General features: G+C 44.9%; 3 protein-coding genes across 7 annotated transcripts in view; 1 reads left to right on the forward strand and 2 right to left on the reverse strand.

Moving 5' to 3' along the window:
• LOC114584911 (acyl-coenzyme A synthetase ACSM5, mitochondrial-like) overlaps positions 1–878 on the reverse strand; it is a 19,329-nt gene extending 18,451 nt beyond the window's left edge. The window contains exon 1 of the mRNA XM_028707091.2: positions 738–878. The gene's annotated coding sequence lies outside the window, so the exon portion shown is untranslated. The remainder of the gene's footprint in view (positions 1–737) is intronic.
• Positions 830–23,566, forward strand: LOC114584910 (acyl-coenzyme A synthetase ACSM3, mitochondrial-like). Of its 3 annotated transcripts, none has more exons than XM_077918540.1 (14): positions 830–967; positions 4,781–5,052; positions 6,612–6,822; positions 8,422–8,629; positions 8,752–8,895; positions 10,362–10,518; positions 12,737–12,816; positions 13,995–14,118; positions 15,776–15,856; positions 16,292–16,393; positions 18,377–18,504; positions 18,591–18,690; positions 19,842–19,961; positions 21,700–23,566. In XM_077918540.1, exons 2-14 carry the CDS (start codon positions 4,831–4,833, stop codon positions 21,784–21,786), a joined length of 1,764 nt encoding a protein of 587 aa, XP_077774666.1. In that variant the 5' UTR covers positions 830–967; positions 4,781–4,830; the 3' UTR covers positions 21,787–23,566. The 3 variants fall into 3 exon arrangements, with proteins under 3 accessions (XP_077774666.1, XP_028562922.2, XP_077774665.1); XM_028707089.2 differs by having other exon boundaries at positions 835–967; positions 4,777–5,052; XM_077918539.1 differs by having other exon boundaries at positions 930–1,061; positions 4,777–5,052.
• ERI2 (ERI1 exoribonuclease family member 2) overlaps positions 23,019–25,308 on the reverse strand; it is a 9,581-nt gene continuing 7,291 nt past the window's right edge. For all 3 annotated transcript variants that reach the window (XM_028707097.2, XM_077918538.1, XM_077918537.1), the window contains one exon: positions 23,019–25,200. In XM_028707097.2, the coding sequence (XP_028562930.2) occupies positions 23,923–25,200 (1,278 nt within the window). In that variant the 3' untranslated portion in view covers positions 23,019–23,922. The remainder of the gene's footprint in view (positions 25,201–25,308) is intronic.

Below are 25,308 nucleotides of genomic sequence, written 5' to 3' on the forward strand. Positions count from 1 at the left end.
GCCAAGTTTGCCTATGTCTGCTCCTGCCTGACAGAAACCCTGGACAGCTGCTGCCAGTCGGTGTAGACAACACTGGACTAGATGGACCATTGGTCTGCTTTGCGATAAAATAGCTTTGATGTTCTACAGTCCTCTGTGGATCTACGTGCTCTGTGTGGACATAGACAAGCTTACCTCCTTTTCCCATCCCACTAGACCCCCATGGACGCAGGTGGCACTGTGGGTTAAACCACAGAGCCTAGGACTTGCCGATCAGAAGGTCAGAGGTTCGAATCCCCGCAACGGGGTGAGCTCCCGTTGCTCGGTCCCTGCTCCTGCCAACCTAGCAGTTCGAAAGCACGTCAAAGTGCAAGTAGATAAATAGGTACCGCTCCAGCGGGAAGGTAAACGGCATTTCCGTGCGCTGCTCTGGTTAGCCAGAAGCGGCTTAGTCATGCTGGCCGCATGACCCGGAAGCTGTACGCCGTCTCCCTCGGCCAATAAAGCGAGATGAGCGCCGCAACCCGAGTCGGCCACGACTGGACCTAATGGTCAGGGGTCCCTTTACCTTTACCTAGACCCCCATGGACATCCAAGGATGCTGAATTTTGAAAGATTTGGTGCAGACGCCTGCGAGAACAGGATGCTGGATGGGCCGCTGGCCTGATCCTGCATCTTCTTATGCCCTATGATTGCGCAAGCTGTATTGGCAGGCATGCGACTGAATCCCACCGCGAAGCAGTCCAGAGTTCACTGACCTTGGCTTTTTCCTCGGGGGACTCCGCGCAGTGCCAGGGAGGCGGCCGAGGAAACTCCGCCGGACCAGTCCGTCCTCCCCTGCAACAAGTGCCTGGGCGGGCCAGCCTCTTCCCCCAAGGCAGGCAGAGACGGCCCCTTCCTCTCGGCGAGGGGCGAGTGGCGCCGTCGAGGGATCGAGCTCAGCCAAGTTGCCTCCGCCAAGCCCGTCCAACAAACTGTAGGCAACGGCGTAAGTGTCTCCCCTCCCTCCCGCCTCCTCCTCCTCCTCTCGCCCTGGGCGGTGCTGCTGCTGCTCGCTGAACTTCGCGGAGGCCGAGATCGGGGTAATCGAACGGCTTCCGACGTGGCGGGGCTGCTTGCTCGCTTTCGCTTTCTTTGTCCCAACTTTCTCTCGTCCTAGCGCTTCGGCGGCGGCCCCAGAGCGCGCAGCCTTTCGCTTGCTCGCTGCTGCCACACTTCGGGCAGATTGCTCGTTGAAAGAAAGGCAAACACAGTTGATGTATAATAGATTCTTTTTAAGGCGTTTCTTAACCGACCTTCACTATGAGGTCCCAGGGCAGGTCACAAAAACAACCATTATTAGTATTAATTAAATAATAATTAATAATTAATAATTTATATATTTATTTATTATTAATAATTAAATAATAATTAATTAGTAATTAATTAGTAATTGGGCTATGTGATCCTCGTAGTCCCTTCCAACTCTACAATTCTGTGATTCTGTGAATATTCCATGTTTAAAAAAAACAACCCCAAATAAAACCATTGCAGTTATACAGGTGTTTCCAAATGGGACAGAATGGTATTTGTTTGAACCTAATTTCTTTTGTAAAGTCCCTTAAGGCTGGACAAACTGGTTTCCCCAGAATAAATCCTAGCATTAACTTGGAACAATATGCATTTCTTTGCAGCTGGCATCCTCCCTGCTTAAAGTCCATTTCTGGATTTTGTAATCTTTAAAAAGCATAGTTCCGAAAGAAGACATCCCAAGGAACATTGGGGTCTAAATAGCGGGTTGGCCCAGCTGTGTTGTTGTTGTTGTTGTTGTTGTTGTTGTTGTTGCGGTGGTGGTGGTGGTTGTCCCACTCTTCTGCCAAACAAAAGCTCCCACAGAGGCTTAAAAGATCAGTGAAAAAAGACAGTCCCTTCCCTCAGGCTCACAACACAAAAGGAAAAAGGGACTGGGAGGGAGAAGGGAGAAAGAACAAGCTCAGGCATGAATTCTGAGTAACAAACTCTTGCAGGTAACAGCAGGAATAGAGAGAAGCCGAAACGTTGCTAATTTTTCAGAAGATGCCATGGAGAGACCTTGCCATTTCATCAAAATCCCTCTCTCTCTCTGCCTGATGGAATAGCTGCTATAGATGCAAGTTCAAGGAGGAAGATCTCTAAATCAAGTAGCTGTTTCTGGAGGGTTTTACTCATGAGTAGACCAGCTGGCTGGGGGTGTTTCAGCCTGCTGCTTGACATGAGAGAGAGACAGTGGACAAAATGCACTATTACCCTGTTCAGTTTTTACCCTTGTGGAAAAGTGTAACTAATTTTAAAAGTTTTTGAGCTGTCTGCTAACTGTTGTGTTCCTTCCGCAAGCACTGTTGCATTTGACCTGGATTAACCCTGGCCATGTGAGGACAAGACAAGGAGAAGAAGAACTTTGAGTGGGTTGTTTATAAGTGACTGTTTAGAGTAGTTTAACTATCAATCCCTCTTCGCGAGGAACTCAGAATTATAGCTCTGTGAGGGGAATAGGGGCCTTCTAACAGCACTCAACACCTTTAACAAGTGTTTTTTTCTGGAGGGACACAGGGATACACATACCCCTCAACATTTTGTGAGTCTTTGTACTTTTGTGCATTTACTGTATTTATTTTTCCCAATTTGAAGTACAGTGGTACCTCAGGTTACATACACTTTAGGTTACAGACTCTGCAAACCTAGAAATAGTGCTTCAGGTTAAGAACTTTGCTTCAGGATGAGAACAGAAATCGTGCTCCGGCAGCGCAGCAGCAGCAGGAGGCCCCATTAGCTAAAGTGGTGCTTCAGGCTAAGAACAGTTTCAGGTTAAGAACAGACCTCCGGAATGAATTAAGTACTTAACCTGAGGTACCACTGTATAGTCATACCTCTTGTTACGTTCGATTCAGATTACGTTCTTTCAGGATATGTCCTGCGGCGACCCGGAAGTAATGGAACAGGTTACTTCCGGGTTTTGCCGCTTGCGCATGTGCAGACGTTCAAAATGACGTCACGCGCATGCGCAGAAGTGGTGAATCGTGCCGACGCGGGTTGTGTTCTGCTCATGTTGCGAATGGGGCTCCGGAACGGATCCTGTTCGCAACCAGAGGTACCACTGTATAAAATTGTGATTTTCTTGAGTCAAAATGACAGTACCCCTAAACATTTTTTTTTAAAAAAAGTATTGCCTTTAACAAACCACAGCTTCCAGGATTTTGGGGGGGAAGCCACGACTGTTTAAAGTGGTAACATATCACTTAAAATGTATGCAGTGAATGTGGAAGAAGATGATAACTACCCTACTATTCCTTTCTGTTTCTTCCCCTTTGCCAATGTTGAACAGATGTGCATTGATAAAATGCTCACACCCTCAAAAACCATATTTGTAACTATGATTATATCAAGATTCATTTGTGTGATTATGTGACCAATGGGCAGGAACACATGTGAGCATCTAGAAGACAAGTCAATCTTTATCTATCTTTCGCTCTTCTCTTTCACATATTGTGAGGTTATTTTCTCAAGGCGTTTTTTTCAAATAACCCAGGAGAAAACGCCATAAATAACCCAGGATCTAAATAGGAGGGGAGGCTTGGTAGGGTTTGAGAAACAAAAACTTTGGTTTCCGTTCCTTTGTTTTAGCCCATTCTTCCTTGAAGTAGCTCAGGATAGCAAGCATGATCCCCACCCTCCTGGCACAAAATGATCCCGTGTGGTAAATTAGGTTCAGAGATAATCTGAAGGTTTACATCAGGGCAATTGTATGAACAAACACATCATTGTAGCTTTTCCTGTAGTGTTTTATAAATGTGGCTTTGTAGCCTCCAGTTCAGGAATTCGTCGTAGACATTCTTCCAGTTTAAACCAAAACTCAGACGTGGGATGGAGGGCAGAACAAATCATTGGAACAGTAGAGAAAGGAACAAGAAAGATTCACTTGCCCCATGACCAGTGTCCCCCCATCATCCACAGCCAGCGGTCACCCAGAGGTCAAGGATGATGGGAGTTGTAGTCCACCCACATCTGGGGACCCAAGGTTGAAGAAGACTGCACTAGAGCCCACTGACACTTCAGAGGTATAATGCGATGGAGCAGCCTTGCAGATGTTTTGGACTTCATCTCCCATCAGCCTCAGCCAACATGGTCAATAGTCAGGTGAAGAGGTGCAGATTCTTCCTCAGTGGTTTTGTTTACATGCCACTGATGTTTTAACACATGGAATGTTTTTTGTATTTTCCAGATTTGCTTTCTAATCGGGTTTTGTTTTTTGTTTTTAGGGGATGGTTTTGTTTATTTATTTGCTAATTGTGTGGCTTTAAATGCAGATCTTTTATCATATTTTCGTATCTGATTTCCATTTGTAATGTTCTGTTTTGATAATCTTGTCATGTTTTAAGAGATTCCCCTGCCCCAAATAAAGAGCAGTATACAAACAAACAAGCAAACAAAATGTGAAATATCATCCATTGATTGCTTCTGACATCTCGTAAAGACATGCTTTCTCTACAGAATGTTCTTGACCTATTAGACTGCACCCAGTTATTACCTAATTCCTGTTTTTATTATACTGTTTTATGGTGTTTAGGTTTCATTTATTTATATATGCCGTACTTAGAAATATATACCGGTATATCTCTCTCTCTCTCTCTTTATATATATATATATATATGTATGTGTGTGTGTGTGTGGTTTAGAAATGATTTTGCATAAAATAATAAAGAAAAAGAATGCTGAAATTCTCAGCAAGCTGAAGAAACCAGTATCTTCTCTGTTGTACAATGGTTTCCCTATGTATTTCAGGTAGGCAGCTCATGAAAAATGCACTGAATGTAATACACTGTGGAAGACCTCACTATGGCTTGCATCACCTCGATGATATTATCGAAGGCCTCGGCCTTTCGAGCTCTCTGGCCTCTTCACCTGTCTTCTTCCAGAAGCTTCAGCAAATGGCAGCCGGCCCTGGCTGCTCAGAACTTTTCAGGCTATGAATCCATACAAGCACAATATAAGCCAGAGGTGCCAGAATACTTCAACTTTGCAAAAGATGTGGTGGATAGCTGGGCTGAGGCGGAAAAGGTAACATCTTCTGTCACTTTTCATGTCAAGTCTTTCAAATGTGGCGCATCAACACAGCAGTCTGGTTCGCACATAACTCTAAGCCATGGTTTATATACCTTAGCAGTTTGGCCATGGTTTGTTAAACACAAATTAACCATTCCTTGTTAGCCATGGTTTGTTGTTGGTTCATAAACCTTGTTTACTGTGGCTTGGTGTTACACAGAAACCTAGCCAGTGTGTGGTGGGTGTTTTAAATTCCATCCTATACATAGCTGTCAACTTTTCCCTTTTCTTGCGAGGAATCCTATTCAGAATAAGGGAATATCCCTTTTAAAAAGGGAAACATTGACAGCTATGATCCTATACAGTGGTACTTTGGGTTACATACGCTTCAGGTTACATACGCTTCAGGTTACAGACTCCGCTAACCCAGAAATAGGGCTTCAGGTTAAGAACTTTGCTTCAGGATGAGAACAGAAATCGTGCTCCGGCGGCGCAGCAGCAGCAGGAGGCCCCATTAGCTAAGGTGGTGCTTCAGGTTAAGAACAGTTTCAGGTTAAGAACAGACCTCCGGAATGAATTAAGTACTTAACCCGAGGTACCACTGTATTTCAATAGATCCTTTGCTCCAGTGTTGTTTGACTTCAACTGCCAGCATGCCCAATGTTCAGGGATGATGGGAATTTTAGTCCAACATCATCTATAGGGCCACAAGCTAGCCGCTTACATTTTAGTACCCCAAACTGCACCATACGCCCTCAAAGAGGTATCAGCAGGCCTGAGGGATATAAAGTTTGTAGAAGTACAAAATATTTTGGGGGGGACTCCTAAGGGGGGACATAACAGACCAATAAGGACTGAGCATGCTCTGTGGGTTCAGAATGCAGGTTGAGCGGACCTAGAAAACTAGTGGGTAGGGCAATGGAATGGAGTATACTGGAAAAGGGTATAGCTGGCTGGCACCTGTTAACAGGAGCATTACAATATTCTGGTGCTGGTCCCACTAGTAGAGACATCGACAAAGAGAAAGCAAAGCAGGAAATGTCAAATTAACCAATTAATGACTTTAACTAGGGACAGGGCAGAAATTCAGCTCAATTCACATTCAAATACATCCTAAACTGCACTTTTCAAAACAACATATGGGACGAAACACTTTGAAATTCAAACTTTTGTGAGTTTTTCAGTGCCATTCTCTATCCCAAGTAATGTTTAGAAAAATCGAAATACTAGGGTAAAGTGCGAATATGAATGCTTATATTAGTGGGCACAACAAACAAAAATGTATTGTATAAGGGAAGATTGCTTTATAAAATTGTGCATATTGGGCAAAATTGCATCCAAAATGTGGATAGTGAGAGAAATTTTGCTGAGGAATTTTCACGATAACTGATTTTTTTTTTTAAAGTAAAAACTAAATTGCAAACTGATGTTAGATAACTAAATCTAAAACTGAAACATGAGAAACCAAAATTGACAGGCCTCTAGCTATAACCAGTACTTCATACTTGGCCATAAGAAGCGTTCTGCCAACTGAGTGTGGTTGTTTACAGCAGCTGACTCTGTCATTCCAACAGGAAGGAAATCGACCGACAAGCCCAGCTCTCTGGTGGGTCAATGACCAAGGAGACCAAGTGAAGTGGAGCTTTGTGGAGCTGTCCCACGTTTCCAAAAAAGCGGCTAGAGTGCTCTCTGAGCAGTGTGGCCTGCAGAGGGGAGACAGAGTCATTGTGATCCTGCCACGGATTCCTGAATGGTGGCTCTTGAATGTGGCTTGCATGCGAACAGGTTAGCAGCATGCGGAGAAGTGCTGGTTGGTGGAGGAAGCAGGATGGGCCCTCTCCATGTGGGATCAGGATCAATCCCTTCCCATTTTTCTGGTTCAGGGGCTGACCTCTGCCTAAACACTTGAGCCATCCTTTCATGGATAATGTTCTTGATTTATACAGATGTTTTCCCCACCCTCTGCTTCTCTTCTAGCCCCCGCCTGCACTATACATTTAAAGCAGTATCAGACCACTTTAATCGGTCAGGGCTTCCCCCAAAGAATTCTGGGAACTGTCGTTTGTCAAGGGTGCTGAGATTGTTAGGAGGCCCCTACTGTTAGAATTCCTGCTTCATGACTGCAGTCATGGGATTTTTGTCTATCACATGATGTGGTTGTTTTGATTCCACAAAGTGGGAAGTGACGGAGACACGATATTTGTGTTACTGTGTTCCGTGAGGTGGGACTATTGTCCTTTGTTCATTCTCTTTGCTGTCTGATGCTAGAGAGAGAGGGAGCCATGTTGCAGTGCTCCATGCGTGTTTATATATAAATAAGGTAGATTAGCCAAAATGCTGAGTTGCTGAGGTCTGTTACGCAAGCTGCGAAGACTCTGCGGATCCCTAAGCTTGCCAATGTTTGTTGGCATCAGTCGCTGTGATGTTCGGGCAGAAGAAAGCTTTTGAAGCTCCCGAACGATTGACCAGGAGGGAGAGAACATGCCAGTCAGGCATGTGTCTCTACCAGGATCCTACTCGAGTGTAGGACGAGCTCCCCTCACAGAGCTGCAATTCCCAGAGTTCCCTAAGAAGAGGGATTGACTTTGAGAATTCTAACTCTGAAGGGAACAATTCCCAGCAGCCTGAGAATTCGCAGGATTCTTTGGGGTGAAAGCCATGACTATTAAAGTGGGATGATACTGCTTTAAATGGATAATGCAGATGGGGTCCTAGTTTCTGTCCTGTTCCCATATACATCTGCACACACCCTTAATAAAGTTTCAGTTTGCACCTCGCACAGCTGTGTTTTGCAGCTGGATGCTAAATATTAACCATAGCTCAGGGGTCAGGGATTGGATCCAGTCAGTGAGTTGGATCCTTAACTCCCCCTCCCCTGTGGTACGATTCACACCCCCCCCCCATGCAATTTGAAATCTGAAGCCTTCAGTGCTCCCATTGCAATGAAGGAAGCTGATTTGAACTGTTGGGTTTCAAACAAGGGACTTTTCTAGCCTTTTGTGTGTGAGATTCCAGGAATTGAACCAGAGACGGTTTACATGCACGGCAGATGTTCTAACCCAGGGGTCAGCAACCTTTTTCAGCCGTGGGCCGGTCCACTGTCCCTCAGACCATGTGGTGGGCCGGACTATATTTTGAAAAATAAACGAATTCTTATGCCCCACAAATAACCCAGAGTTGCATTTTAAATAAAAGGACACATTCTACTCATGTAAAAACACGCTGATTCCCGGACCGTCTGCAGGCCGGATTGAAAAGACGATTGGGCCGCATCCGGCCCACAGACCTTAGGTTGCCTACCCCTGCTCTAACCACTTCTTCATCGCTCTTAAGTTGGAAACATGTGACGTCATTTTTAATCTTCGTCATTTGGTCCCTCATTAGGAACCGTTCTTATTCCTGGGACAACACAGCTGACGGCGAAAGACATTCTCCACCGAGTCCAGACTTCAAAGGCCAGATGTATCATTACTGACCAGGTTCTGGCCCCAGCAGTAGATACCATAGCTTCCAAATGCCCATCTCTAGAATTCAAGCTCATTGTGTCAAGGAACCACAGGGAGGACTGGCTAAACTTCAGCGACTTATTGAAGTAAGTATACAGACTTGTCTCTATACATAATCTCTCTGCGGGACAAATTTGGCAAGAGTCGTGCGCTTGAAGGCTGTGGTTATTTTGATCACATAGGCTTCAATTTATTCTATGTCTTACAGACTTGCACCTGCCGAACACAACTGTGCAGTCACAAAGAGCTGTGACCCAATGGCTATCTATTTCACCAGCGGGACAACGGGGACTCCCAAAATGACTGAACATTCTCACGCAAGTCATGGCCTTGGCCTTGGTGTAAATGGAAGGTATGAAAGGGTGTGTGTGTGTGTGTGTGTGTGTGTGTGCGTGTACTTTTTGCAGTTTCTTGCCATCTGATCCACACTCGGTTTCATGGGAGCACCCAGATAAGGAATTATTCTGGTCATTTGCTGATCGCCGAAGAATTGATGCTTTTGAATTATGGTGCTGGAGGAGACTCTTGAGAGTCCCATGGACTGCAAGAAGATCAAACCTATCCATTCTGAAGGAAATCAGCCCTGAGTGCTCACTGGAAGGACAGATCGTGAAGCTGAGGCTCCAATACTTTGGCCACCTCATGAGAAGAGAAGACTCCCTGGAAAAGACCCTGATGTTGGGAAAGATGGAGGGCACAAGGAGAAGGGGACAACAGAGGACGAAATGGTTGGACAGTGTTCTCAAAGCTACCAGCATGAGTCTGACCAAACTGTGGGAGGCAGTGGAAGACAGGAGTGCCTGGCGTGCTCTGGTCCATGGGGTCACGAAGAGTCGGACACGACTAAACAACAACAACAAAACTTTCTGCAGTTTCTTGCCAACTGATCCACACTCGGTTTCATGAGAGCACCCAGATAAGAAATTATCTGGTCATTTTTGCAGTAGGATAGAAGCACATACCTTTTGTAAACTGCTTTGAGGTGTTTGTAAAAAATAATATAAAGGAGTATGTATATGTTATGATAGGCATAGGCAAACTCGGCCCTCCAGATGTTTTGGGACTACAACTCCCATCATCCCTGACCACTGGTCCTGTTAGCTAGGGATGATGGAAGTTGTAGTCCCAAAACATCTGGAGGGCCAAGTTTGCCTATGCATGCATACATACATACATACATACATACATACATACATACATACTGGCCTTCAGGTTTGTGCCTTCAAAATGGACTCAAGGGTTCTGATGGCCTACCACAACAAAACCACTTTAAACATGGACTTTGGAAAGTGACAGGAAACGCACTGAAAGTGTGGGATAAATGAATGATTAACGGGAAGATACAAGCAAATCAGGATGAATGCTCACAGTCATGTAACCACCCCGTAATCAAATCAGAACAAATGCTCCATGAAGACCACATCTAGTCTAACCACTTTGTGAAAGTGAAGCAGGATGAATGCCAAATGAACAAGTTGTCTTAAGATAGTTCAAGAACAGATCTTCACAATGCTGTGAAGGCTTGCAGTTGCAGGCTGTGTAGGTATGACAGCAATCCACCTCCTTTGCTGGGGCCAACTAACTGATCCCACTAGTGGAAGCCCACATAATGATTTCAGCTAGCACAATGGGGCTTCTCCCTTCTCCCCTGCCCTTGTGCACAGGATTTTTTTGTGGGGGGGAGGAGAACCCCACAACAGTACGGGGGGAAGAGGGAGGAGAAGGCAAACAACCAGAAATGCTTACACTGATGGAACATTTCTAGCAGTGTGATGTTGAATTCCTAACATTTTTGCACTTCTTCTTCCTGTTACATAGGTATTGGCTGGATTTGACCCCCTCGGACATCATTTGGAATACGTCTGACACAGGCTGGGCGAAATCGGCTTGGAGCAGTGTTTTCGCACCCTGGATCCAAGGGGCATGTGTGTTCGTTCACAGCATGCCACGCTTCGAGCCAACCCCTGTACTAGAAGTAAGGGACAAGTATTATGCTAGTTTAGGGCCGCAGGTGGCACTGTGGGTTAAACCACAGAGCCTAGGACTTGCTGATCAGAAGGTCGGCGGTTTGAATCCCTGCGATGGGGTGAGCTGCCGTTGCTCGGTCCCTGCTCCTGCCAACCTAGCAGTTCGAAAGCACATCAAAGTGCAAGTAGATAAATAGGTACCGCTCTGGCGGGAAGGTAAACGACGTTTCCATGCACTGCTCTGGTTCGCCAGAAGCGGCTTAGTCATGCTGGCCACCGGCTGTACACCGGCTCCCTCAGCCAATAAAGCGAGATGAGCGCTGCAACCCCAGAGTCGGTCATGACTGGACCTAATGGTCAGGGGTCCCTTTTTGTTGTTGTTGTTTAGTCGTTTAGTCGTGTCCGACTCTTCGTGACCCCATGGACCAGAGCACGCCAGGCACCTCTGTCCTCCACTACCTCCCGCAGTTTGGTCAAACTCATGCTGGTAACCTCGAAAACACTATCCAACCATCTCGTCCTCTGTCGCCCCCTTCTCCTTGTGCCCTCCATCTTTCCCAGCATCAGTGTCTTCTCCAGGGAGTCTTCTCTTCTCATGAGGTGGCCAAAGTACTGGAGCCTCAGCTTCACGATCTGTCCTTCCAGTGAGCACTCAGGGCTGATTTCCTTAAGAATGGATGCGTTTGATCTTCTTGCAGTCCATGGGACTCTCAAGAGTCTTCTCCAGCACCATAAGGGTAAAGGGGTCCCTTTACCCTTACCTTATTATACTAGTTACTCAAGGACTGGACTTTCCTTTCAACATTGTTTGGATTCATACAACTGAACTGGTTGTGTGGGATGTTGGCTGAGTAGACGCATAGAATTTATCTCACAGTGAAGCCGCCCTGTGATGGCTGCAGCATTCACCTCTCTCTCAGCCCAGCTCACTTCTGCAAGTTCATCTTCTTAATCTGCTTTCAACAGTGTTGACCTACAGCTACCTAAATTCGGACCTCATGCCAGACCACAGTGTGCACAAACGATCCCTTCATTATTTTCTTAGACTTTATAAATCAACCTTTATTACGGTCCAGAGACCCAACAAATCGTTACAAAGCAATACACAATTCATACAGCCTACCTCCAGGTTAAACAAGCATTTCGTTCAGAATATAGAGATCATTGGTTCTTGCAACTTAGACTTTATAAGTCACTTGTTACCTAAAAACTTACCTTGAAAAGCATTAATATACTTCTAGCTGCTGAGATTAAGTGACATACATTTATGTATGTATGTATGTATGTATGTATTACAGTCAAAGACCAGCTCACATAACACAATAAAAACAGCATTCATGAAGATAAAGTATACAATTGGAGCAGATTGCAGCAATAGCTCATGAGTTAAAATTGAGATATATACATACACCCGTTCAACTGAGATTTGGGCTATAATAAAAAAATTGACCCTGAGGCGCCCCAAAAGGCAACTTCAGCATTTCCCTAGTAAGCTATGATTAAGTGACGAATTTCTTTTCCAGTGCATGTGTGTTGTTGTCCCGGAATATATTTAATGGAGCTAGTTCTGGAGTTGATTCTATTACCTGTTTGGTTATTTTGGAGATTTCCTGCAGCACTGTTATCCAAAAGGATTCCCACCACATGTGGAGGTATGAGCCTATGGAGCTGCAGCCTCGCCAACATTTAGTTGAGGTTCCTGGCACCCATTTTCTTATTTTATTTTATTTTATTTTATTAACACACCAGCTTTTTACTCATGAGAGACTGGTAAAAGTAGAAAGGGGTCCCCCATTCACCCTCAACCTGCCCATCTTATGAGTAAAAAGGCGGGCAAATAAAGCTTTTACAAGCTAATAACTGTTTTTGGAGGCTAAATTACAAGGATGAAGAGAGGAGGGCTTCCCCTCTCCAACCCCCAGAGAGCTAATTTATAGCAACTGCCTTCAGGGGAAAGAACATCTCCTGTTCCTGTTTTTGAACATGTGGTTCTTGATGCATCTGTTGTGTTTATAAATGTTAAGCTGCTTTGAGGACTAGTTGAAAAGCAGGATACATATCCAATAAGTACTTCAATCAATCAACTGGAGAACGGATTAGCAAATATGTCTGTATGCCACATCTTTTTTTAAAAACTGCCTACTGATAGCTGCAAAAAGCTATATATTATGATCTGTACACAGCATTAAACTAGATTTTGATCCATTGTTTTTTATAATCATCTAGGCTTTGTCCAGGTTTCCCATAACAACGTTCTGTTCTGCTCCAACTGCTTATCGGATGCTAATCCATCACAGTTTAAGCAGGTAAAGAAGTACTATACAACTTTTAGAAGACATCTGAAGGCAGCCCTGTATTGGGAAGCTTTTAATGTTTGATGTTTTATTATGTTTTTTATAGGTGCTGTTGTTATTTACTACAGTGGTACCTTGGATTACATACGCTTCAGGTTACATACACTTCAGGTTACAGACTCTGCTAACCCAGAAATACCACCTTGGGTTAAGAACAGTTTCAGGTTAAGAACAGACCTCCAGAACGAATTAAGTACTTAACCCGAAGTACCACTGTACTTGTAATGTTAATGTGCTTTAATATTGGCACCACTTAACATTGCATTTGCTCAGACAAAATCCCAGCCTAAGCAGGAAAACATTTATTGCCCTCCCTGGTGAGGAGAAGCCAGTGAGAGCCAGTGTGGTGTAGTGGTTAGAGCGGCCTTCCTCAACCTGGCATCCCTAGATGTTCTTGGACTACAACTCCCATCATCCCTGACCACTGTTCCTGCTAGCTAGGGACGATGGGAGTTGTAATCCAACAACATCTGGGGACCCAAGGCTGAGAAAGTCTGGGTTAGTGTATTGGAGTAGGACCGGGGAGACCAAATCTTCACTCAGTCATGCAGCTCACCGGGCCAGTCACTGCTTCTCAGGCTAGCTTACCTGACAGGGTTGTTTTGGGAGGGGTTAAATGAGAAGAACAATGTATGCCCCTTTTGAGCTCCTTGGGGAAGACGGTGGGATATAAAAGCAATCGATCAATGGCAAGTCTAGGATGAATGACTGGCAGGAATCTATAGCTGCCCAGGCTGCTGTTAACAAGCAGCTCTACACAGATATGCAGACTTCCAGTTCTAGCTCTGGAAGTAGAAGCAAAGATAAAGTAGGAGATCTTATACTATGGGGTGGAAAATTGGAGCAGGAAACCTTATTGCTTCTAAATCTCCATGGACCAAATCTGGCAGGTGGGCAGAGGTGAACTCATCACACAACCTAGAAAGGTTCCCCCTATAAACCATTTATATTTTCATAGCTTAGCTGTGTAAATAAATGTTTCCTGAATCTCCAACCATTTAGCTTTATTAGAAGAAAGACTTCTGTCTATCCATGTTCTCCAAACCATGGTTAATTGTATAACCTCTTGATTATTCACCCTTTTGAAATCTAAACGTTTCTCTCTCTTCCCTTCCCCCATTTATCCAAAGTTATAAATTCCACAGCCTGAAGCATTGCGTGAGCGCAGGGGAGCCCATGAACCCAGAAATCATGGAGCAGTGGAAAACAAAAACAGGACTGGATATCTACGAAGGCTACGGGCAGACAGAGACGGTAACGCTGGGCAGTTTTTAAAGTGCAGCAAGAGGGTGTTCATTCTGCTTTCAGAAGGTTCATGAATGGACGTCCATATTCTGCTACATAAAAAGCAAAAAGAAGCAACTTGCATGCCACCCCCAAGTGGTGCAAAATTTCAGGGGGTTTCAGGCACCCTGGGTTTGTATTTCCTTTTGGGAATCTATTTGTTTGTTTATATATTAAATTTATATATCACCCTTCATCATAAGATCTCAGGGCAGTTCACAGAATGAGGCACAATGGAGACTGCAGTGTCTTTATCATAAATGGTTTACAGTATTTACACACACACACACACACACACACACACACACACACACACACACACACATATATATATACACACACACATACACAACCTGAGCCTACGATAAAGGGGTTCACAGCATTAATACAGTGGTGCCTCGCAAGACGAAATTAATCCGTTCCGTGAGTCTCTTCGTCTTGTGGTTTTTTCGTCTTACGAAGCACGGCTATTAGCGGCTTAGCGGCTATTAACGGCTTAGCGGCTATTAGCGGCTTTAAGAAAAAGGAAACAAACTCGCAAGACGTTTCGTCTTGTGAAGCAAGCCCATAGGGAAATTCGTCTTGCGGAACGACTCAAAAAACGGAAAACCCTTTCGTCTTGCGAGGCATTCGTCTTGCGGGGCACCACTGTACTCCAAGAGGGTCTTGCTTCTCCCATAGCTGCAGTTCTGGATCCAGACAGACATCAGCCATGACTCTGATGCTCTCTCCCGCTCTCCTAACTTTACCAGGCTGAAACATCTATGTTCCAGGTCACATTCTAGCCAACTCCAAACCCTGGTTTTCGTTCTTCTCATTAACTCTGAGCAGAGGGAGGGGCCCTATCCACTTGCTGTCTGGCTCATTGCCTTCCTAATGGCCCATTGCCCCAGGCAATTTCCTGGTCAGGAAAGTAATCTGGCTTATATCTGAACTCTTGCCTTGATTAAATTCTAACACCTACCAGACCCAGGAATTTAGGGTGTCTAGCACCTATAAACTCACAACAGTATAAAATATAAAGGCTTAATGCACCCGTTAACAGGGCTGCAACATTTAAACATTGATTTAATTAGTGAGACCAACCAAGTAATTGTCTTGACAGCATGCAACCAGATTAATTACATGAACCTAAGATGCTGCCTTATGCAGAGTCAGAGCACTGAGGCTAGCTCAGTACTGTCTGCACTGACTGGCAGCAGCCTTCCAGGATTTCAGGCAAGGGTCTCTCCTGGCCCAACTGAGGATGTCAGGAACTGAACCTGAGAACTACTTGCTAAGTAGACACCGTACCGTGACGCCATACGACTTCTCCAGTGCTTTTGGAATGCCACTTTTTCTACCTTCTCACTGACATGTCACCTAGCATTTCTGTGCCCATAGGAACCACCTCCTAGGGGCCAAGGCCCCTTCAGCCCCCCAATAAAATATTTGAGGGGGCCACCCCCCACAAAGTTAATGGACATTGCCATTCAAATGCCATGCGTGTGCCGCTTCTAGTGATCAGTTATGCAGGGCAGGGCCTACCTAGGCCTCCCAAATATTTTATTCAAGTTGCTACCCTTCTCTGTGCCCCCACCCACCGAAATCTCATCAGCCACGCTTTGCTTTTCACTACTTGAAACAGGTGCTGGTTTGTGGAACTTTCAAGGGGATGAAAATTAAACCGGGTTCTATGGGGAAGCCTTCCCCGGCCTATGACACTCAGGTACAGTATGCAGTGCTGGTTTTAGGAGTTTTTATTTGGGGGGGGGGAGGGAAGAGAGAACCTAAGGGCTGGAGGTCACAAATTTGGCTACCCCTAGCTTAAGCAGGTGCTCCTTTAACTGGTGGGGTTGGGCATTCATGCACAAGGCAGTCTAAGGTGGACCATACTGGGGTACCTTGCTTCAAGTTACCATTGGTCCATCTGGTTTAGCATCGTCTACATTGGCAGCAGCTCTCCAGGGTTTCAGACATCATCTTTCACCAACCCCAACTCCAAAATGCCAGGGATTGTACCTGAGGTCTTCTGGATGTGAAGCAGGTGATGTAGCAGTGAGATATCGCCCTTCACCACCTGACCCCCCAAGAACAACTTTGTACGCTTTTTTAGAAAAAAAGAAAATCCTATGGCTTTTGACTATTTTCTCTTTGCTTTTAGATAATAGATGAAAACTGCAATATGTTGCCTCCTGGGAAAGAAGGAGATATCGCTATCCGAATAAAACCTACACGGCCATTTTGTCTTTTCACTCGATACACGGTAGGGATGCAAACTGCACAGCTAAGTAAGAACTAGAAGCCGTTATTTACTCAGAATTGGATCTAGTTTTTGGATCGCCAGGAATTAGAGTAGCATCTTGCCCTTCCAGCTACAGATGTAAAGCTGGACAAGATGATCAAGTGGCAGAAACTTGGAAGCTATTGCGGGGGCTGAAGTAGCTTGGTAGCCATTTGAGGGGCTCAGAATGAGAGTCGGAGAATCATAGAATCATAGAGTTGGAATAGACCACAAGGGCCATCGAGTCCAAGCAGGAAACACCATCAGAGCACTCCTGACATATGGTTGTCAAGCCTCTGCTTAAAGACCTCCAAAGAAGGAGACTCCACTACACTCCTTGGCAGCAAATTCCACTGTCGAACAGGTCTTACTGTCAGGAGAGCAAGGAAGACCAGGCATCTTGTCTTGTAGGACCGTTGACCAAGCAGAAAGAAACACAGCACTGAAATTTTGAGCAAAGACATGCCCAGGAAAGGGATGCAGGTGGCGCTGTGGGTAAAAGCCTCAGCGCCTAGGGCTTGCCGATCGAAAGGTCGGCGGTTCGAATCCCTGCGGCGGGGTGCGCTCCCGTCGTTCGGTCTCAGCACCTGCCAACCTAGCAGTTCGAAAGCACCCCCGGGTGCAAGTAGATAAATAGGGACCGCTTACAAGCGGGAAGGTAAACAGTGTTTCCGTGTGTGGCTCTGGCTCGCCAGAGCAGCGATGTCACGCTGGCCACGTGACCCGGAAGTGTCTCCGGACAGCGCTGGCCCCCGGCCTATAGAGTGAGATGGGCGCACAACCCTAGAGTCTGTCAAGACTGGCCCGTACGGGCAGGGGTACCTTTACCTTTACCTTTATGCCCAGGAAAACATTACTGGGTGAGGCAAAGGTTAAATGGTGCTCCCCCACCCCACAAATTCCATGTACAGACACTGACCAGCCAGAATTATAGGGCTGTATGTTGCACTAAGGGCTGGCCAACTGAAATGAATGATCCTAAGTTAGTCAATTCTATTACTTTCAACGTGCTTACTCTGAGTAGGACTAGCATTGTATACATACCTTCCCATTGTAAGCATGAAACAGCTTGGTGTGGAATGGAGCAGTAATTACTGCTCTTAATTTTGTGTTATGCCTTGCCCCATGGCAGCCATAGTACTTTCTTCAACATCTACCCTGCTGGTCCGAAAAGGTTGGTTACTCCTGTGTTTAACTCTGGATTTAGTGCAATGTGCAAGCACAGCATGCCTTTTCTTCTGGTGTTCTTAAAATGTTCACCGTTAACCCAAGGGCTGAATACTTACCTGCTCCCAAAAATGGTCTAATTCAGTAGCTTTATATATGGCACTCAGTATTATTAACTCAAGTCTTATGGCATGATAGGGTAGAAGGGTGTGGCAAATAGCATTGATACAGCAGGAGGAAATGAATAAAAATAATACAGCCATACCTTGGAAGTCAAACGGAAACCGTTCTGGAAGCCCGTTCGACTTCCAAAACGTTTGGAAACCAAAGTGTGGCTTCTGATTGGCTGCAGGAAGCGCCTGCAGCCAATTGGAAGCCGCAGAAGCCCCATCAGATGTTCAACTTCCAAAAATAGTTTGCAAACTGGAACACTCACTTCCAGGTTTGTGGCATTCAGGAGCCAAAACGTGAGAACTAAGCTGCTCAAAAACCAAGGTACGACTGTAATGGTGATATAGATGTAATAGAATCATAGAGTTGGAAGGACCCCGAGGAACCATCGAGTCTAACCCCCTGCAATGTAGGAATCTCAGCTAAAGCATCCATGGCAGATGGCCACTCAACCTTTGCTTAAGATCCCCCAAGGAAGGAAAGTCCACAACCTCCTGATGGAGATATACTGTAGTATACATAAACATACAGACATATACACTTATATATACACACACTCAGCTATGCCTAAATTTGCAAGCAGGAGCATGCTTGTGCTTTTTATAAGTACCTATTCACCTCTCCCAGGATGATCCAGAAAGAACGAATTCAACTGTACGCGGGGACTTCTACATCACCGGGGACAGAGGAGTGCAAGATGAAGATGGCTACTTCTGGTTCGTAGGAAGAGCCGACGATGTCATCAATTCTGCTGGGTAACACACCTCCTACGTGGTGCTAAGCATTTTCTGCAGACCACGTATCAGAAGGTCCCTTCAAAGCCTTCTCTTTTGTTTCCAAGATACCGCATTGGACCATTCGAAGTGGAAAGTGCATTGATAGAACACCCGGCGGTCGTAGAATCCGCTGTTGTTAGCAGCCCAGATTCCATCAGAGGGGAGGTAAAAAGAGTTGAGTTGTATTACAGTATGGAATGTTTTTAAAACAGAGGAATCAGTTTGCTGGCTGTTTTGAATGAGTGAAGGTCAGAATGCCTTAAGCACCGTCAACAACAACAACAATTTTATTAAATATTATATTATATTATATTATATTATATTATATTATATTATATTATATTATATTATATTATATTATTATTATTATAATAATAATTTTATTACTTATTACATTTAGCTGGGTTGCCCCAGCCACTCTAGGCAGCTTACAACACATATAAAAACATTATAAAACATCAAACATTAAAAACTGCCTTCTGATGTCTTCTAAAAGTCAGATAGTTGTTTATTTCCTTGACATCTTATGCAAGGGCATTCCAAAGGGCGGACGCCACTGCCAAGAAACCCCCCTGCCTGGTTCCCTGGAACCTCACTTCTCGCAGTGAGGTAACTGCCAGAAGGCCCTCAGAACTGGGTTTCAGTGTCTAGGCTGAATGATGGTGGTGGAGATGCTCATTTGGGTATACAGGGCTTTAAAGTTTAGGGCTTTAAAGGTCAGCACCAACACTTTGAATGGTGCTTGGTTTGTAATTTCTGGATTTTAAACTGTCATATAATTGAAATTTGATTTTTTTTATGGTTCGCATTTGTTGTAAGCAAAAAGACGTCTCTGAAAAGACGAGATCCCGCTGGTGTTTACGTGTTCTTTTTTGAATTTGAAAGCCTATGAACTCCACAAGGAATTCATGTTCCAGAACACAACGGTCCATGCTGATTTGAACACCTTATGCTGAGATGTACAAACAGCAATCCCCCGAGCCACTTAAATTGGCACGCTTAGCTTTAAGCTGGCACAGTAAAATGGCTTAAGAGATTTGTGGCTGTACAGTCCATCTCTTCAGCTGCCTGTTAAAAAAAGGTGGTGCAGCCACAGGACACAAAACACACACAGACACAGACAGACAGACAGACAGACAGACAGACAGACAGACAGACAGACACACACACACACACACACACACACACACACACACAGAGTGTACCATGCTTTGGGTTGGTCGTGGACCATTGGAAATGATCCATTGTTATAAACTGCCCAAAGAATATTTTGCTAAGTCTTCATGATCTTTTATCAAACATATTTATGTGTTAAGGTTGTGAAAGCCTTTGTGGTTTTGGCACCCGACTACATTATGCGTGACCCAGAAGCACTGATTAAGGAGCTACAGGATCACGTCAAAAAAGTCACTGCCCCTTACAAGTATCCTAGAAAGGTAAGCCATGATCTAGCTTCCTTTAGATCCCTGCACTGGCTTCCGAACTCTGCCCAGTTCCTTCACAGGCTTCATGTCCTTGCCTTCAATACTCTCCATGGCTATGTCCCGGCACCTGACACCTTTAATATCCTTCCTTTGGGCTCATTCAGCTCTACCACCCTGAGCTTCGTGGGTGTGTCCTTTTCTCTAACATGACCCCACCCTTGGTTTCTCCTTATGCCTGCAACTTCTACCCAGAATGCTTCTGTAAGTCTACCTCCCCTTTCCTTCAAATCAATCCTCAAAACTCATCTTGTCCACAGAATGGAACGAACCCTTCATCAAAGACCTTTCTATATCTAAACTGAAGTGCCTGAAACTGAAAAACACATCCATCTCTTATTTACTCCTGTCTTCATTGCCCTCCCTCTCCTCTAGTATTTCCCTTGTGCCTTAGCAGACTGTGAGTCCCTTGGGGCAAGGCTCTGTCAAACCTTTGGAAAAATGCCATAGTCAATCTCTGAAGCTGTGTACACAGCATATATTTAAAGCATGCAGCTTCCTTCAGTGAATCCTAGGAACCACAGTTCACAGCACCCTTAAACTACAGATCCCTGGACTCAGGGGCAGTGGTAGTTTGCTTTAAATATTTGATGTGTGTGCAGCCTGAGAGAGGAATGAGAAGATACCTTGCAGGGAGCTATCCTGCACACCTGAACCCAACAGCATTGCCCTCCCATCAGCTGGTGAACTGCTTTAATGTTTGTGCGGTTTTTAATTGTGTTATAATGTCCTGTTTTAATTGTATCATAATTGTTGTAAGACACTTTGGCATTTTTCAAGCAAACTGTGGTATACAAATATTTTTATATAAATAAACGTGAAGGAGCCCGATCCTGGTTGGCACAATGCTTCAGAAAACCAGATGGTTGTTGGGTGTGTCAGAAACTGTGCAAGGGGGTTTTGCAGCCACTGCCCAGCAGCTAAGCCCCTACCTTACCTGCCCCACATCTGGCATCAGGTGTAGGGCGGTGTCAAGGCAGGAGTCGGGGCAGGTCAGCAATAACTCACAAAGTTAACTCTTCATTCAAAGAAGCAAACAGCACTGGCCTCGTGATCATGGCAACCCTTCCCAGCAGGTCTTGCCCCAATGAAGCAGTTGCAAGAACTGAAGGTCCCCACCTTCCCACTGCTCTCTAAGACTCCTCCCCAGCAACCTGAGGCTCCTTCACCTTGTCACGCTTTGCTGTGCCCGCTTCATTCCTCTTCGTGTTCTGGGAGACCAAGGGGGAGGGGAGCTGGTCACAGCTGAAAAGCGAGACTCCCTGGCTTCTTCGGCGGCCTGCCTCATTTCTGCCTCTTGGTCCCCCTCCTTTCCTGCCTCTGCCTCTGAGTCTGCACTGCTCTCTGCCACAGCCTCTTCCTTCTCACTAAACCCTGTTGCCTCTTCAGCTGCCAACACCTCCTCCTCCCAGTCTGCTCCCTCTGACCCCTCATCCTCGACCTACCACCAATCCCCTGGCTCTGAGCTGTCCTCTCTTGGGGGTTCCCCAGCTGGTGCCTCTCACCATTCCTCAGCATCCAGCCAGTCCACAACAGGCAGTGTAGCTCACAGGCTGGAAGATCCTCCATCCCTGAAATAGGGGTAAGTAGAGCCCTACTGTTTGCCTTCCACAAATAGACTCCATATAAAAAAACAGCTTCGTATGTTTTGCCCCCTCTTTGGCTCACTGTAATTCCTTCTCTTGTCCAACAGGTGGAGTTTGTGCCACATCTGCCAAAGACAATCAGTGGGAAAATCAGAAGAAACGAATTGCGCAAGGCAGAGTGGGGGAAAGCTTAGATTTAGCTGTTTACTTCCACAGCGCCTGTTCTGAGTTTTATATTGATTCCTTATGTTGCAAGATCTTGCCATGCCAGCCTCTGTATTTAAATCCCAATGCTGCAGCTGTCACACACACACACTGCAAAAATTCCTCAACCCTCACATACTCACTCCCTTGGAGAGTATATATTACAAGCAGTGCAGGATCAGACATTTGGGGAATATCAGTGGTTGAGCATCTTCCTCCACCCATTCATATAAAATCCTAAAAGCATCTTGCAAGGTTGAGCAAAGCAAAGCGTAACTCTCATTCCAGATGCTGAGTCGCATGCAGAAAAGAACACAGTGTACTCTGGAGAAAATGCCAACACAAAGTTGATTCCAAAGCTCAGAAGCTTAAAAAATCACCACGAATCTGCAGGGAGCTACAAGAGCAAGATAGACATGTAATCAAGCACGTTAGCCAGCTCCTTTCCCCACTCCCTGTAGAGGCAGAATGGAAGGGTCTCGATCTGTTCAGATCTCCTGTCGACCCAACAGCTTCCAACACACAGGGTGATGGAAGTATCCACACCCAGACAACCGAAAAAAATCTGGGGAGTACAAGTTGTTGCAATGGGGACATAGTTGTCCCAAAGCAAGTGAAGTGAATTATCTGGGATTATAAATAAGGACCTGACACATGTGCTCATTTCAACATTCCACGTAGTTACTGGCAGCAAGCTTCTTTGGGCACCCCTGCTAGAAAGCCCTTCTAGAGACACAACCTGGCCGCAGCCTAAGTAAGTCCAGTCTCTATTGTGCATCAGGGTGATATAAACTGCAAGGGATCCGGTGGTCACCATGCAAGAGTAGCATCCCCACCAATGATGCACTATGCTGAATGATGCTGGCATCATTGAAGCAGGAGAAAAGGTTTTTAATTCAGCTGGGCACAATCCAGCCAATATTAAATTATTTTAAATCCCATTTAGTTCAATGGGAGAATTCACACTGAACATCAGTGGGGCCTGAAGCGTGTGATAGTGACTGATCATACCAGAAATATTTTTTGTTTCTGCAACAACCGGAGGCCCACATCTGTGCTTAAATATTCTCTCCCCCATCCATGTGTAAGCAAGCTCCTAGGATTATAGTTAAGAACAACTGAGCAGACTTTTAAGTATTAATATTTCTGCATATGTAACTTCCCTACAGTGCTTAAAGAGCTATCAAAATCAAAAAGCTATCAACAGGCAAAATCCAAACTGTTAAAACAGAAAATCGTTTTTATTTCATATTTTATTTCACTTAATTCAGATCATAAAAAATGGTTAGCTAAAAAATTCCAGCCCGGACCAATATGGGTTATCTCCTGGGACACTGAAAGCACTATAGGCACAGTATTTCACAATATTGGCAACCATTTTCTCATGCATTCGAGAAGTCACGGAACTCTCCTGCCATGCTATGCAACAACTTCATTCCATTTAATGTGCTGAGCTTGCTTAATTTGTTGTATAACTTCTACCTCTTTACTTTCTGATTGATGTGGGTTTATGTTAGCTCCTGTCTTTGATTTAAACTTCTGACTTTTTCCACAGGCTGCGTACCAGCCTCAAGTATGGTGGTAATGCCCCAAAGTAAACAAAACATGTTTTGATAGAAATAGAGCATCAAGATAAGAAAAGTGCTTCAGTTTTACTGTGGAATTTAAGCTGCTATACTGGAAGGAAGTCAACCTCCAGAATTCCAGGCCACACTTTTATTGTACTTCACTAATAAAAAATAAGTATGTATATAAAACTTAAAACCATGATACCTTCTTTATGCACTATTTCTTTTAAAAAGCAAGTGTTCAAAAGCCTGTGCTACCGATTCTCATGGAGGATTGCAGTTATCTAGTAATGGAGACATAATCTGTGATAAGCCTAAAATATAGAAAAAGCAGGATAATTTTAAAAGGCAAGACCAACTACTGAGCCTCATTTGGTTTATCCTCAGCAATACTGTCAAAATCCTTTGAGGGATGCCCATCCTTTTACTTCTCACTTTAGAAGCTTATAGACAGCCCATTTGCAGCACGATTTGGAAGAATATTCTAAGATGGGGAAACAAAGCTAATAGCCTCTTTCATTTGTGATGGTATGAGACATTTTTCTCCATGAAAAATGGCTAGGTTCGCATGGAGGGTCGGAGAACGAGGGTCTTCTTTTCAGAATTTCCTGATGAACTGAAACTGCGCCCAGGACACGGCAGCCCCAGAGCACTGGAGGTAGGGAGTGTGAACTTCTCCTTTTGAAGAGTATGCTCCCATATGAAATAACCGCAGCCCTTTCTATTCCCCACCTGCTTTCCAACTGGGCAGCTATAGAATGCTTTGCCATGATTCGGACCACCATTCGAAACATTTAGCCTTCTGGCCCTTCGACCGCATCTGCACAAAGGAGGGGTCACTCTCCCAGCCTCTGCAGCCTTTAAAGGCTGGTTTAAGTTGACTGAGGAGTTTAAGATGCCGGAAGGGACGCGGTAGGAGCCGAGCCTCCTGACTAGCTGGGAGGTACTAGGCGTTGCGCCTTTGTCTTCATAAACTATAAAAGGTGGTTTCTTTGCTGGAGGAACTGATTTTGGACTGGAAGGCTTCCTTTTATGAGCTTCAGATGACAATCTGAAAGGGGTTCCATTTGACACATCAGTGGAAGCAGCACTTGCTTTTGCAGCGGGAAGCTTAAACGCAGACGTATCCGAGAACTTATTTGGGGCTATGCTAACGTTATAAATCGTAGTGCTGGGGCTTTTGTACACAACAGACTTGGGGAGTTCCAGATTCAGAGAAGCATCCGCAACACTTTTAGATCCCAAGTTCATCGTGTGCGACTCATTCAGATCCATCTTCTCTTCGACGGTTAATGAACTCTTATGGTTTGGGTCATCCTCCTGCTGCAAACTTTCATCATCTTGCGATGCTGGTATTAAAGCTACATCCTCCCAGTTGGCCAGCGCTGATAAACAATCTGGAGTGGTACTTATGTCTATATCTGAAATACTGACGGAGGAAAGAGTGGTTGAGACTAAAACCAGTCCTGGATTATGTACTGAAGAATTAGAAATTGGGTGCCTGTTATTTAGCCCACTCTGGATACCCAAAGAGTTATGTGAAGGCTGAAAAGAGCCAAGAGGGGAATTGAGCCTTTCAACCAAGCAGCTTTGGACACTACTATATCCATCAGTCTTTGGGGCATTTCTCGACAGAACATGGGCGTTTCTATGCAGATGAACAGGACTGAACTCTTGCTGTTGGTTTTCCTTGTTGTTTTTAATTCCTGTGGTAACTCCAGCATTTTTGCTCTCATCCAGACATGACATTCCTGCACCATCATTGCTTCCCAAAGGACTTCCTTCAGTAGGTTTCGGAGACAAAAACCTGGCAATGGAATTCTTCGCAGGAGGTGCCTAAAGAATCCATAAACAAATAAGATATTGTGGGAACCGCAGGAAAGAGATGTCAACAGCCAAGTGAGAAAATGTGCATCGGAATCCTCCAGGAAGAAGATCAAGTTC

Source organism: Podarcis muralis, chromosome 14, assembly GCF_964188315.1.
Source record: "Podarcis muralis chromosome 14, rPodMur119.hap1.1, whole genome shotgun sequence".
Taxonomy (NCBI): domain Eukaryota; kingdom Metazoa; phylum Chordata; class Lepidosauria; order Squamata; family Lacertidae; genus Podarcis; species Podarcis muralis.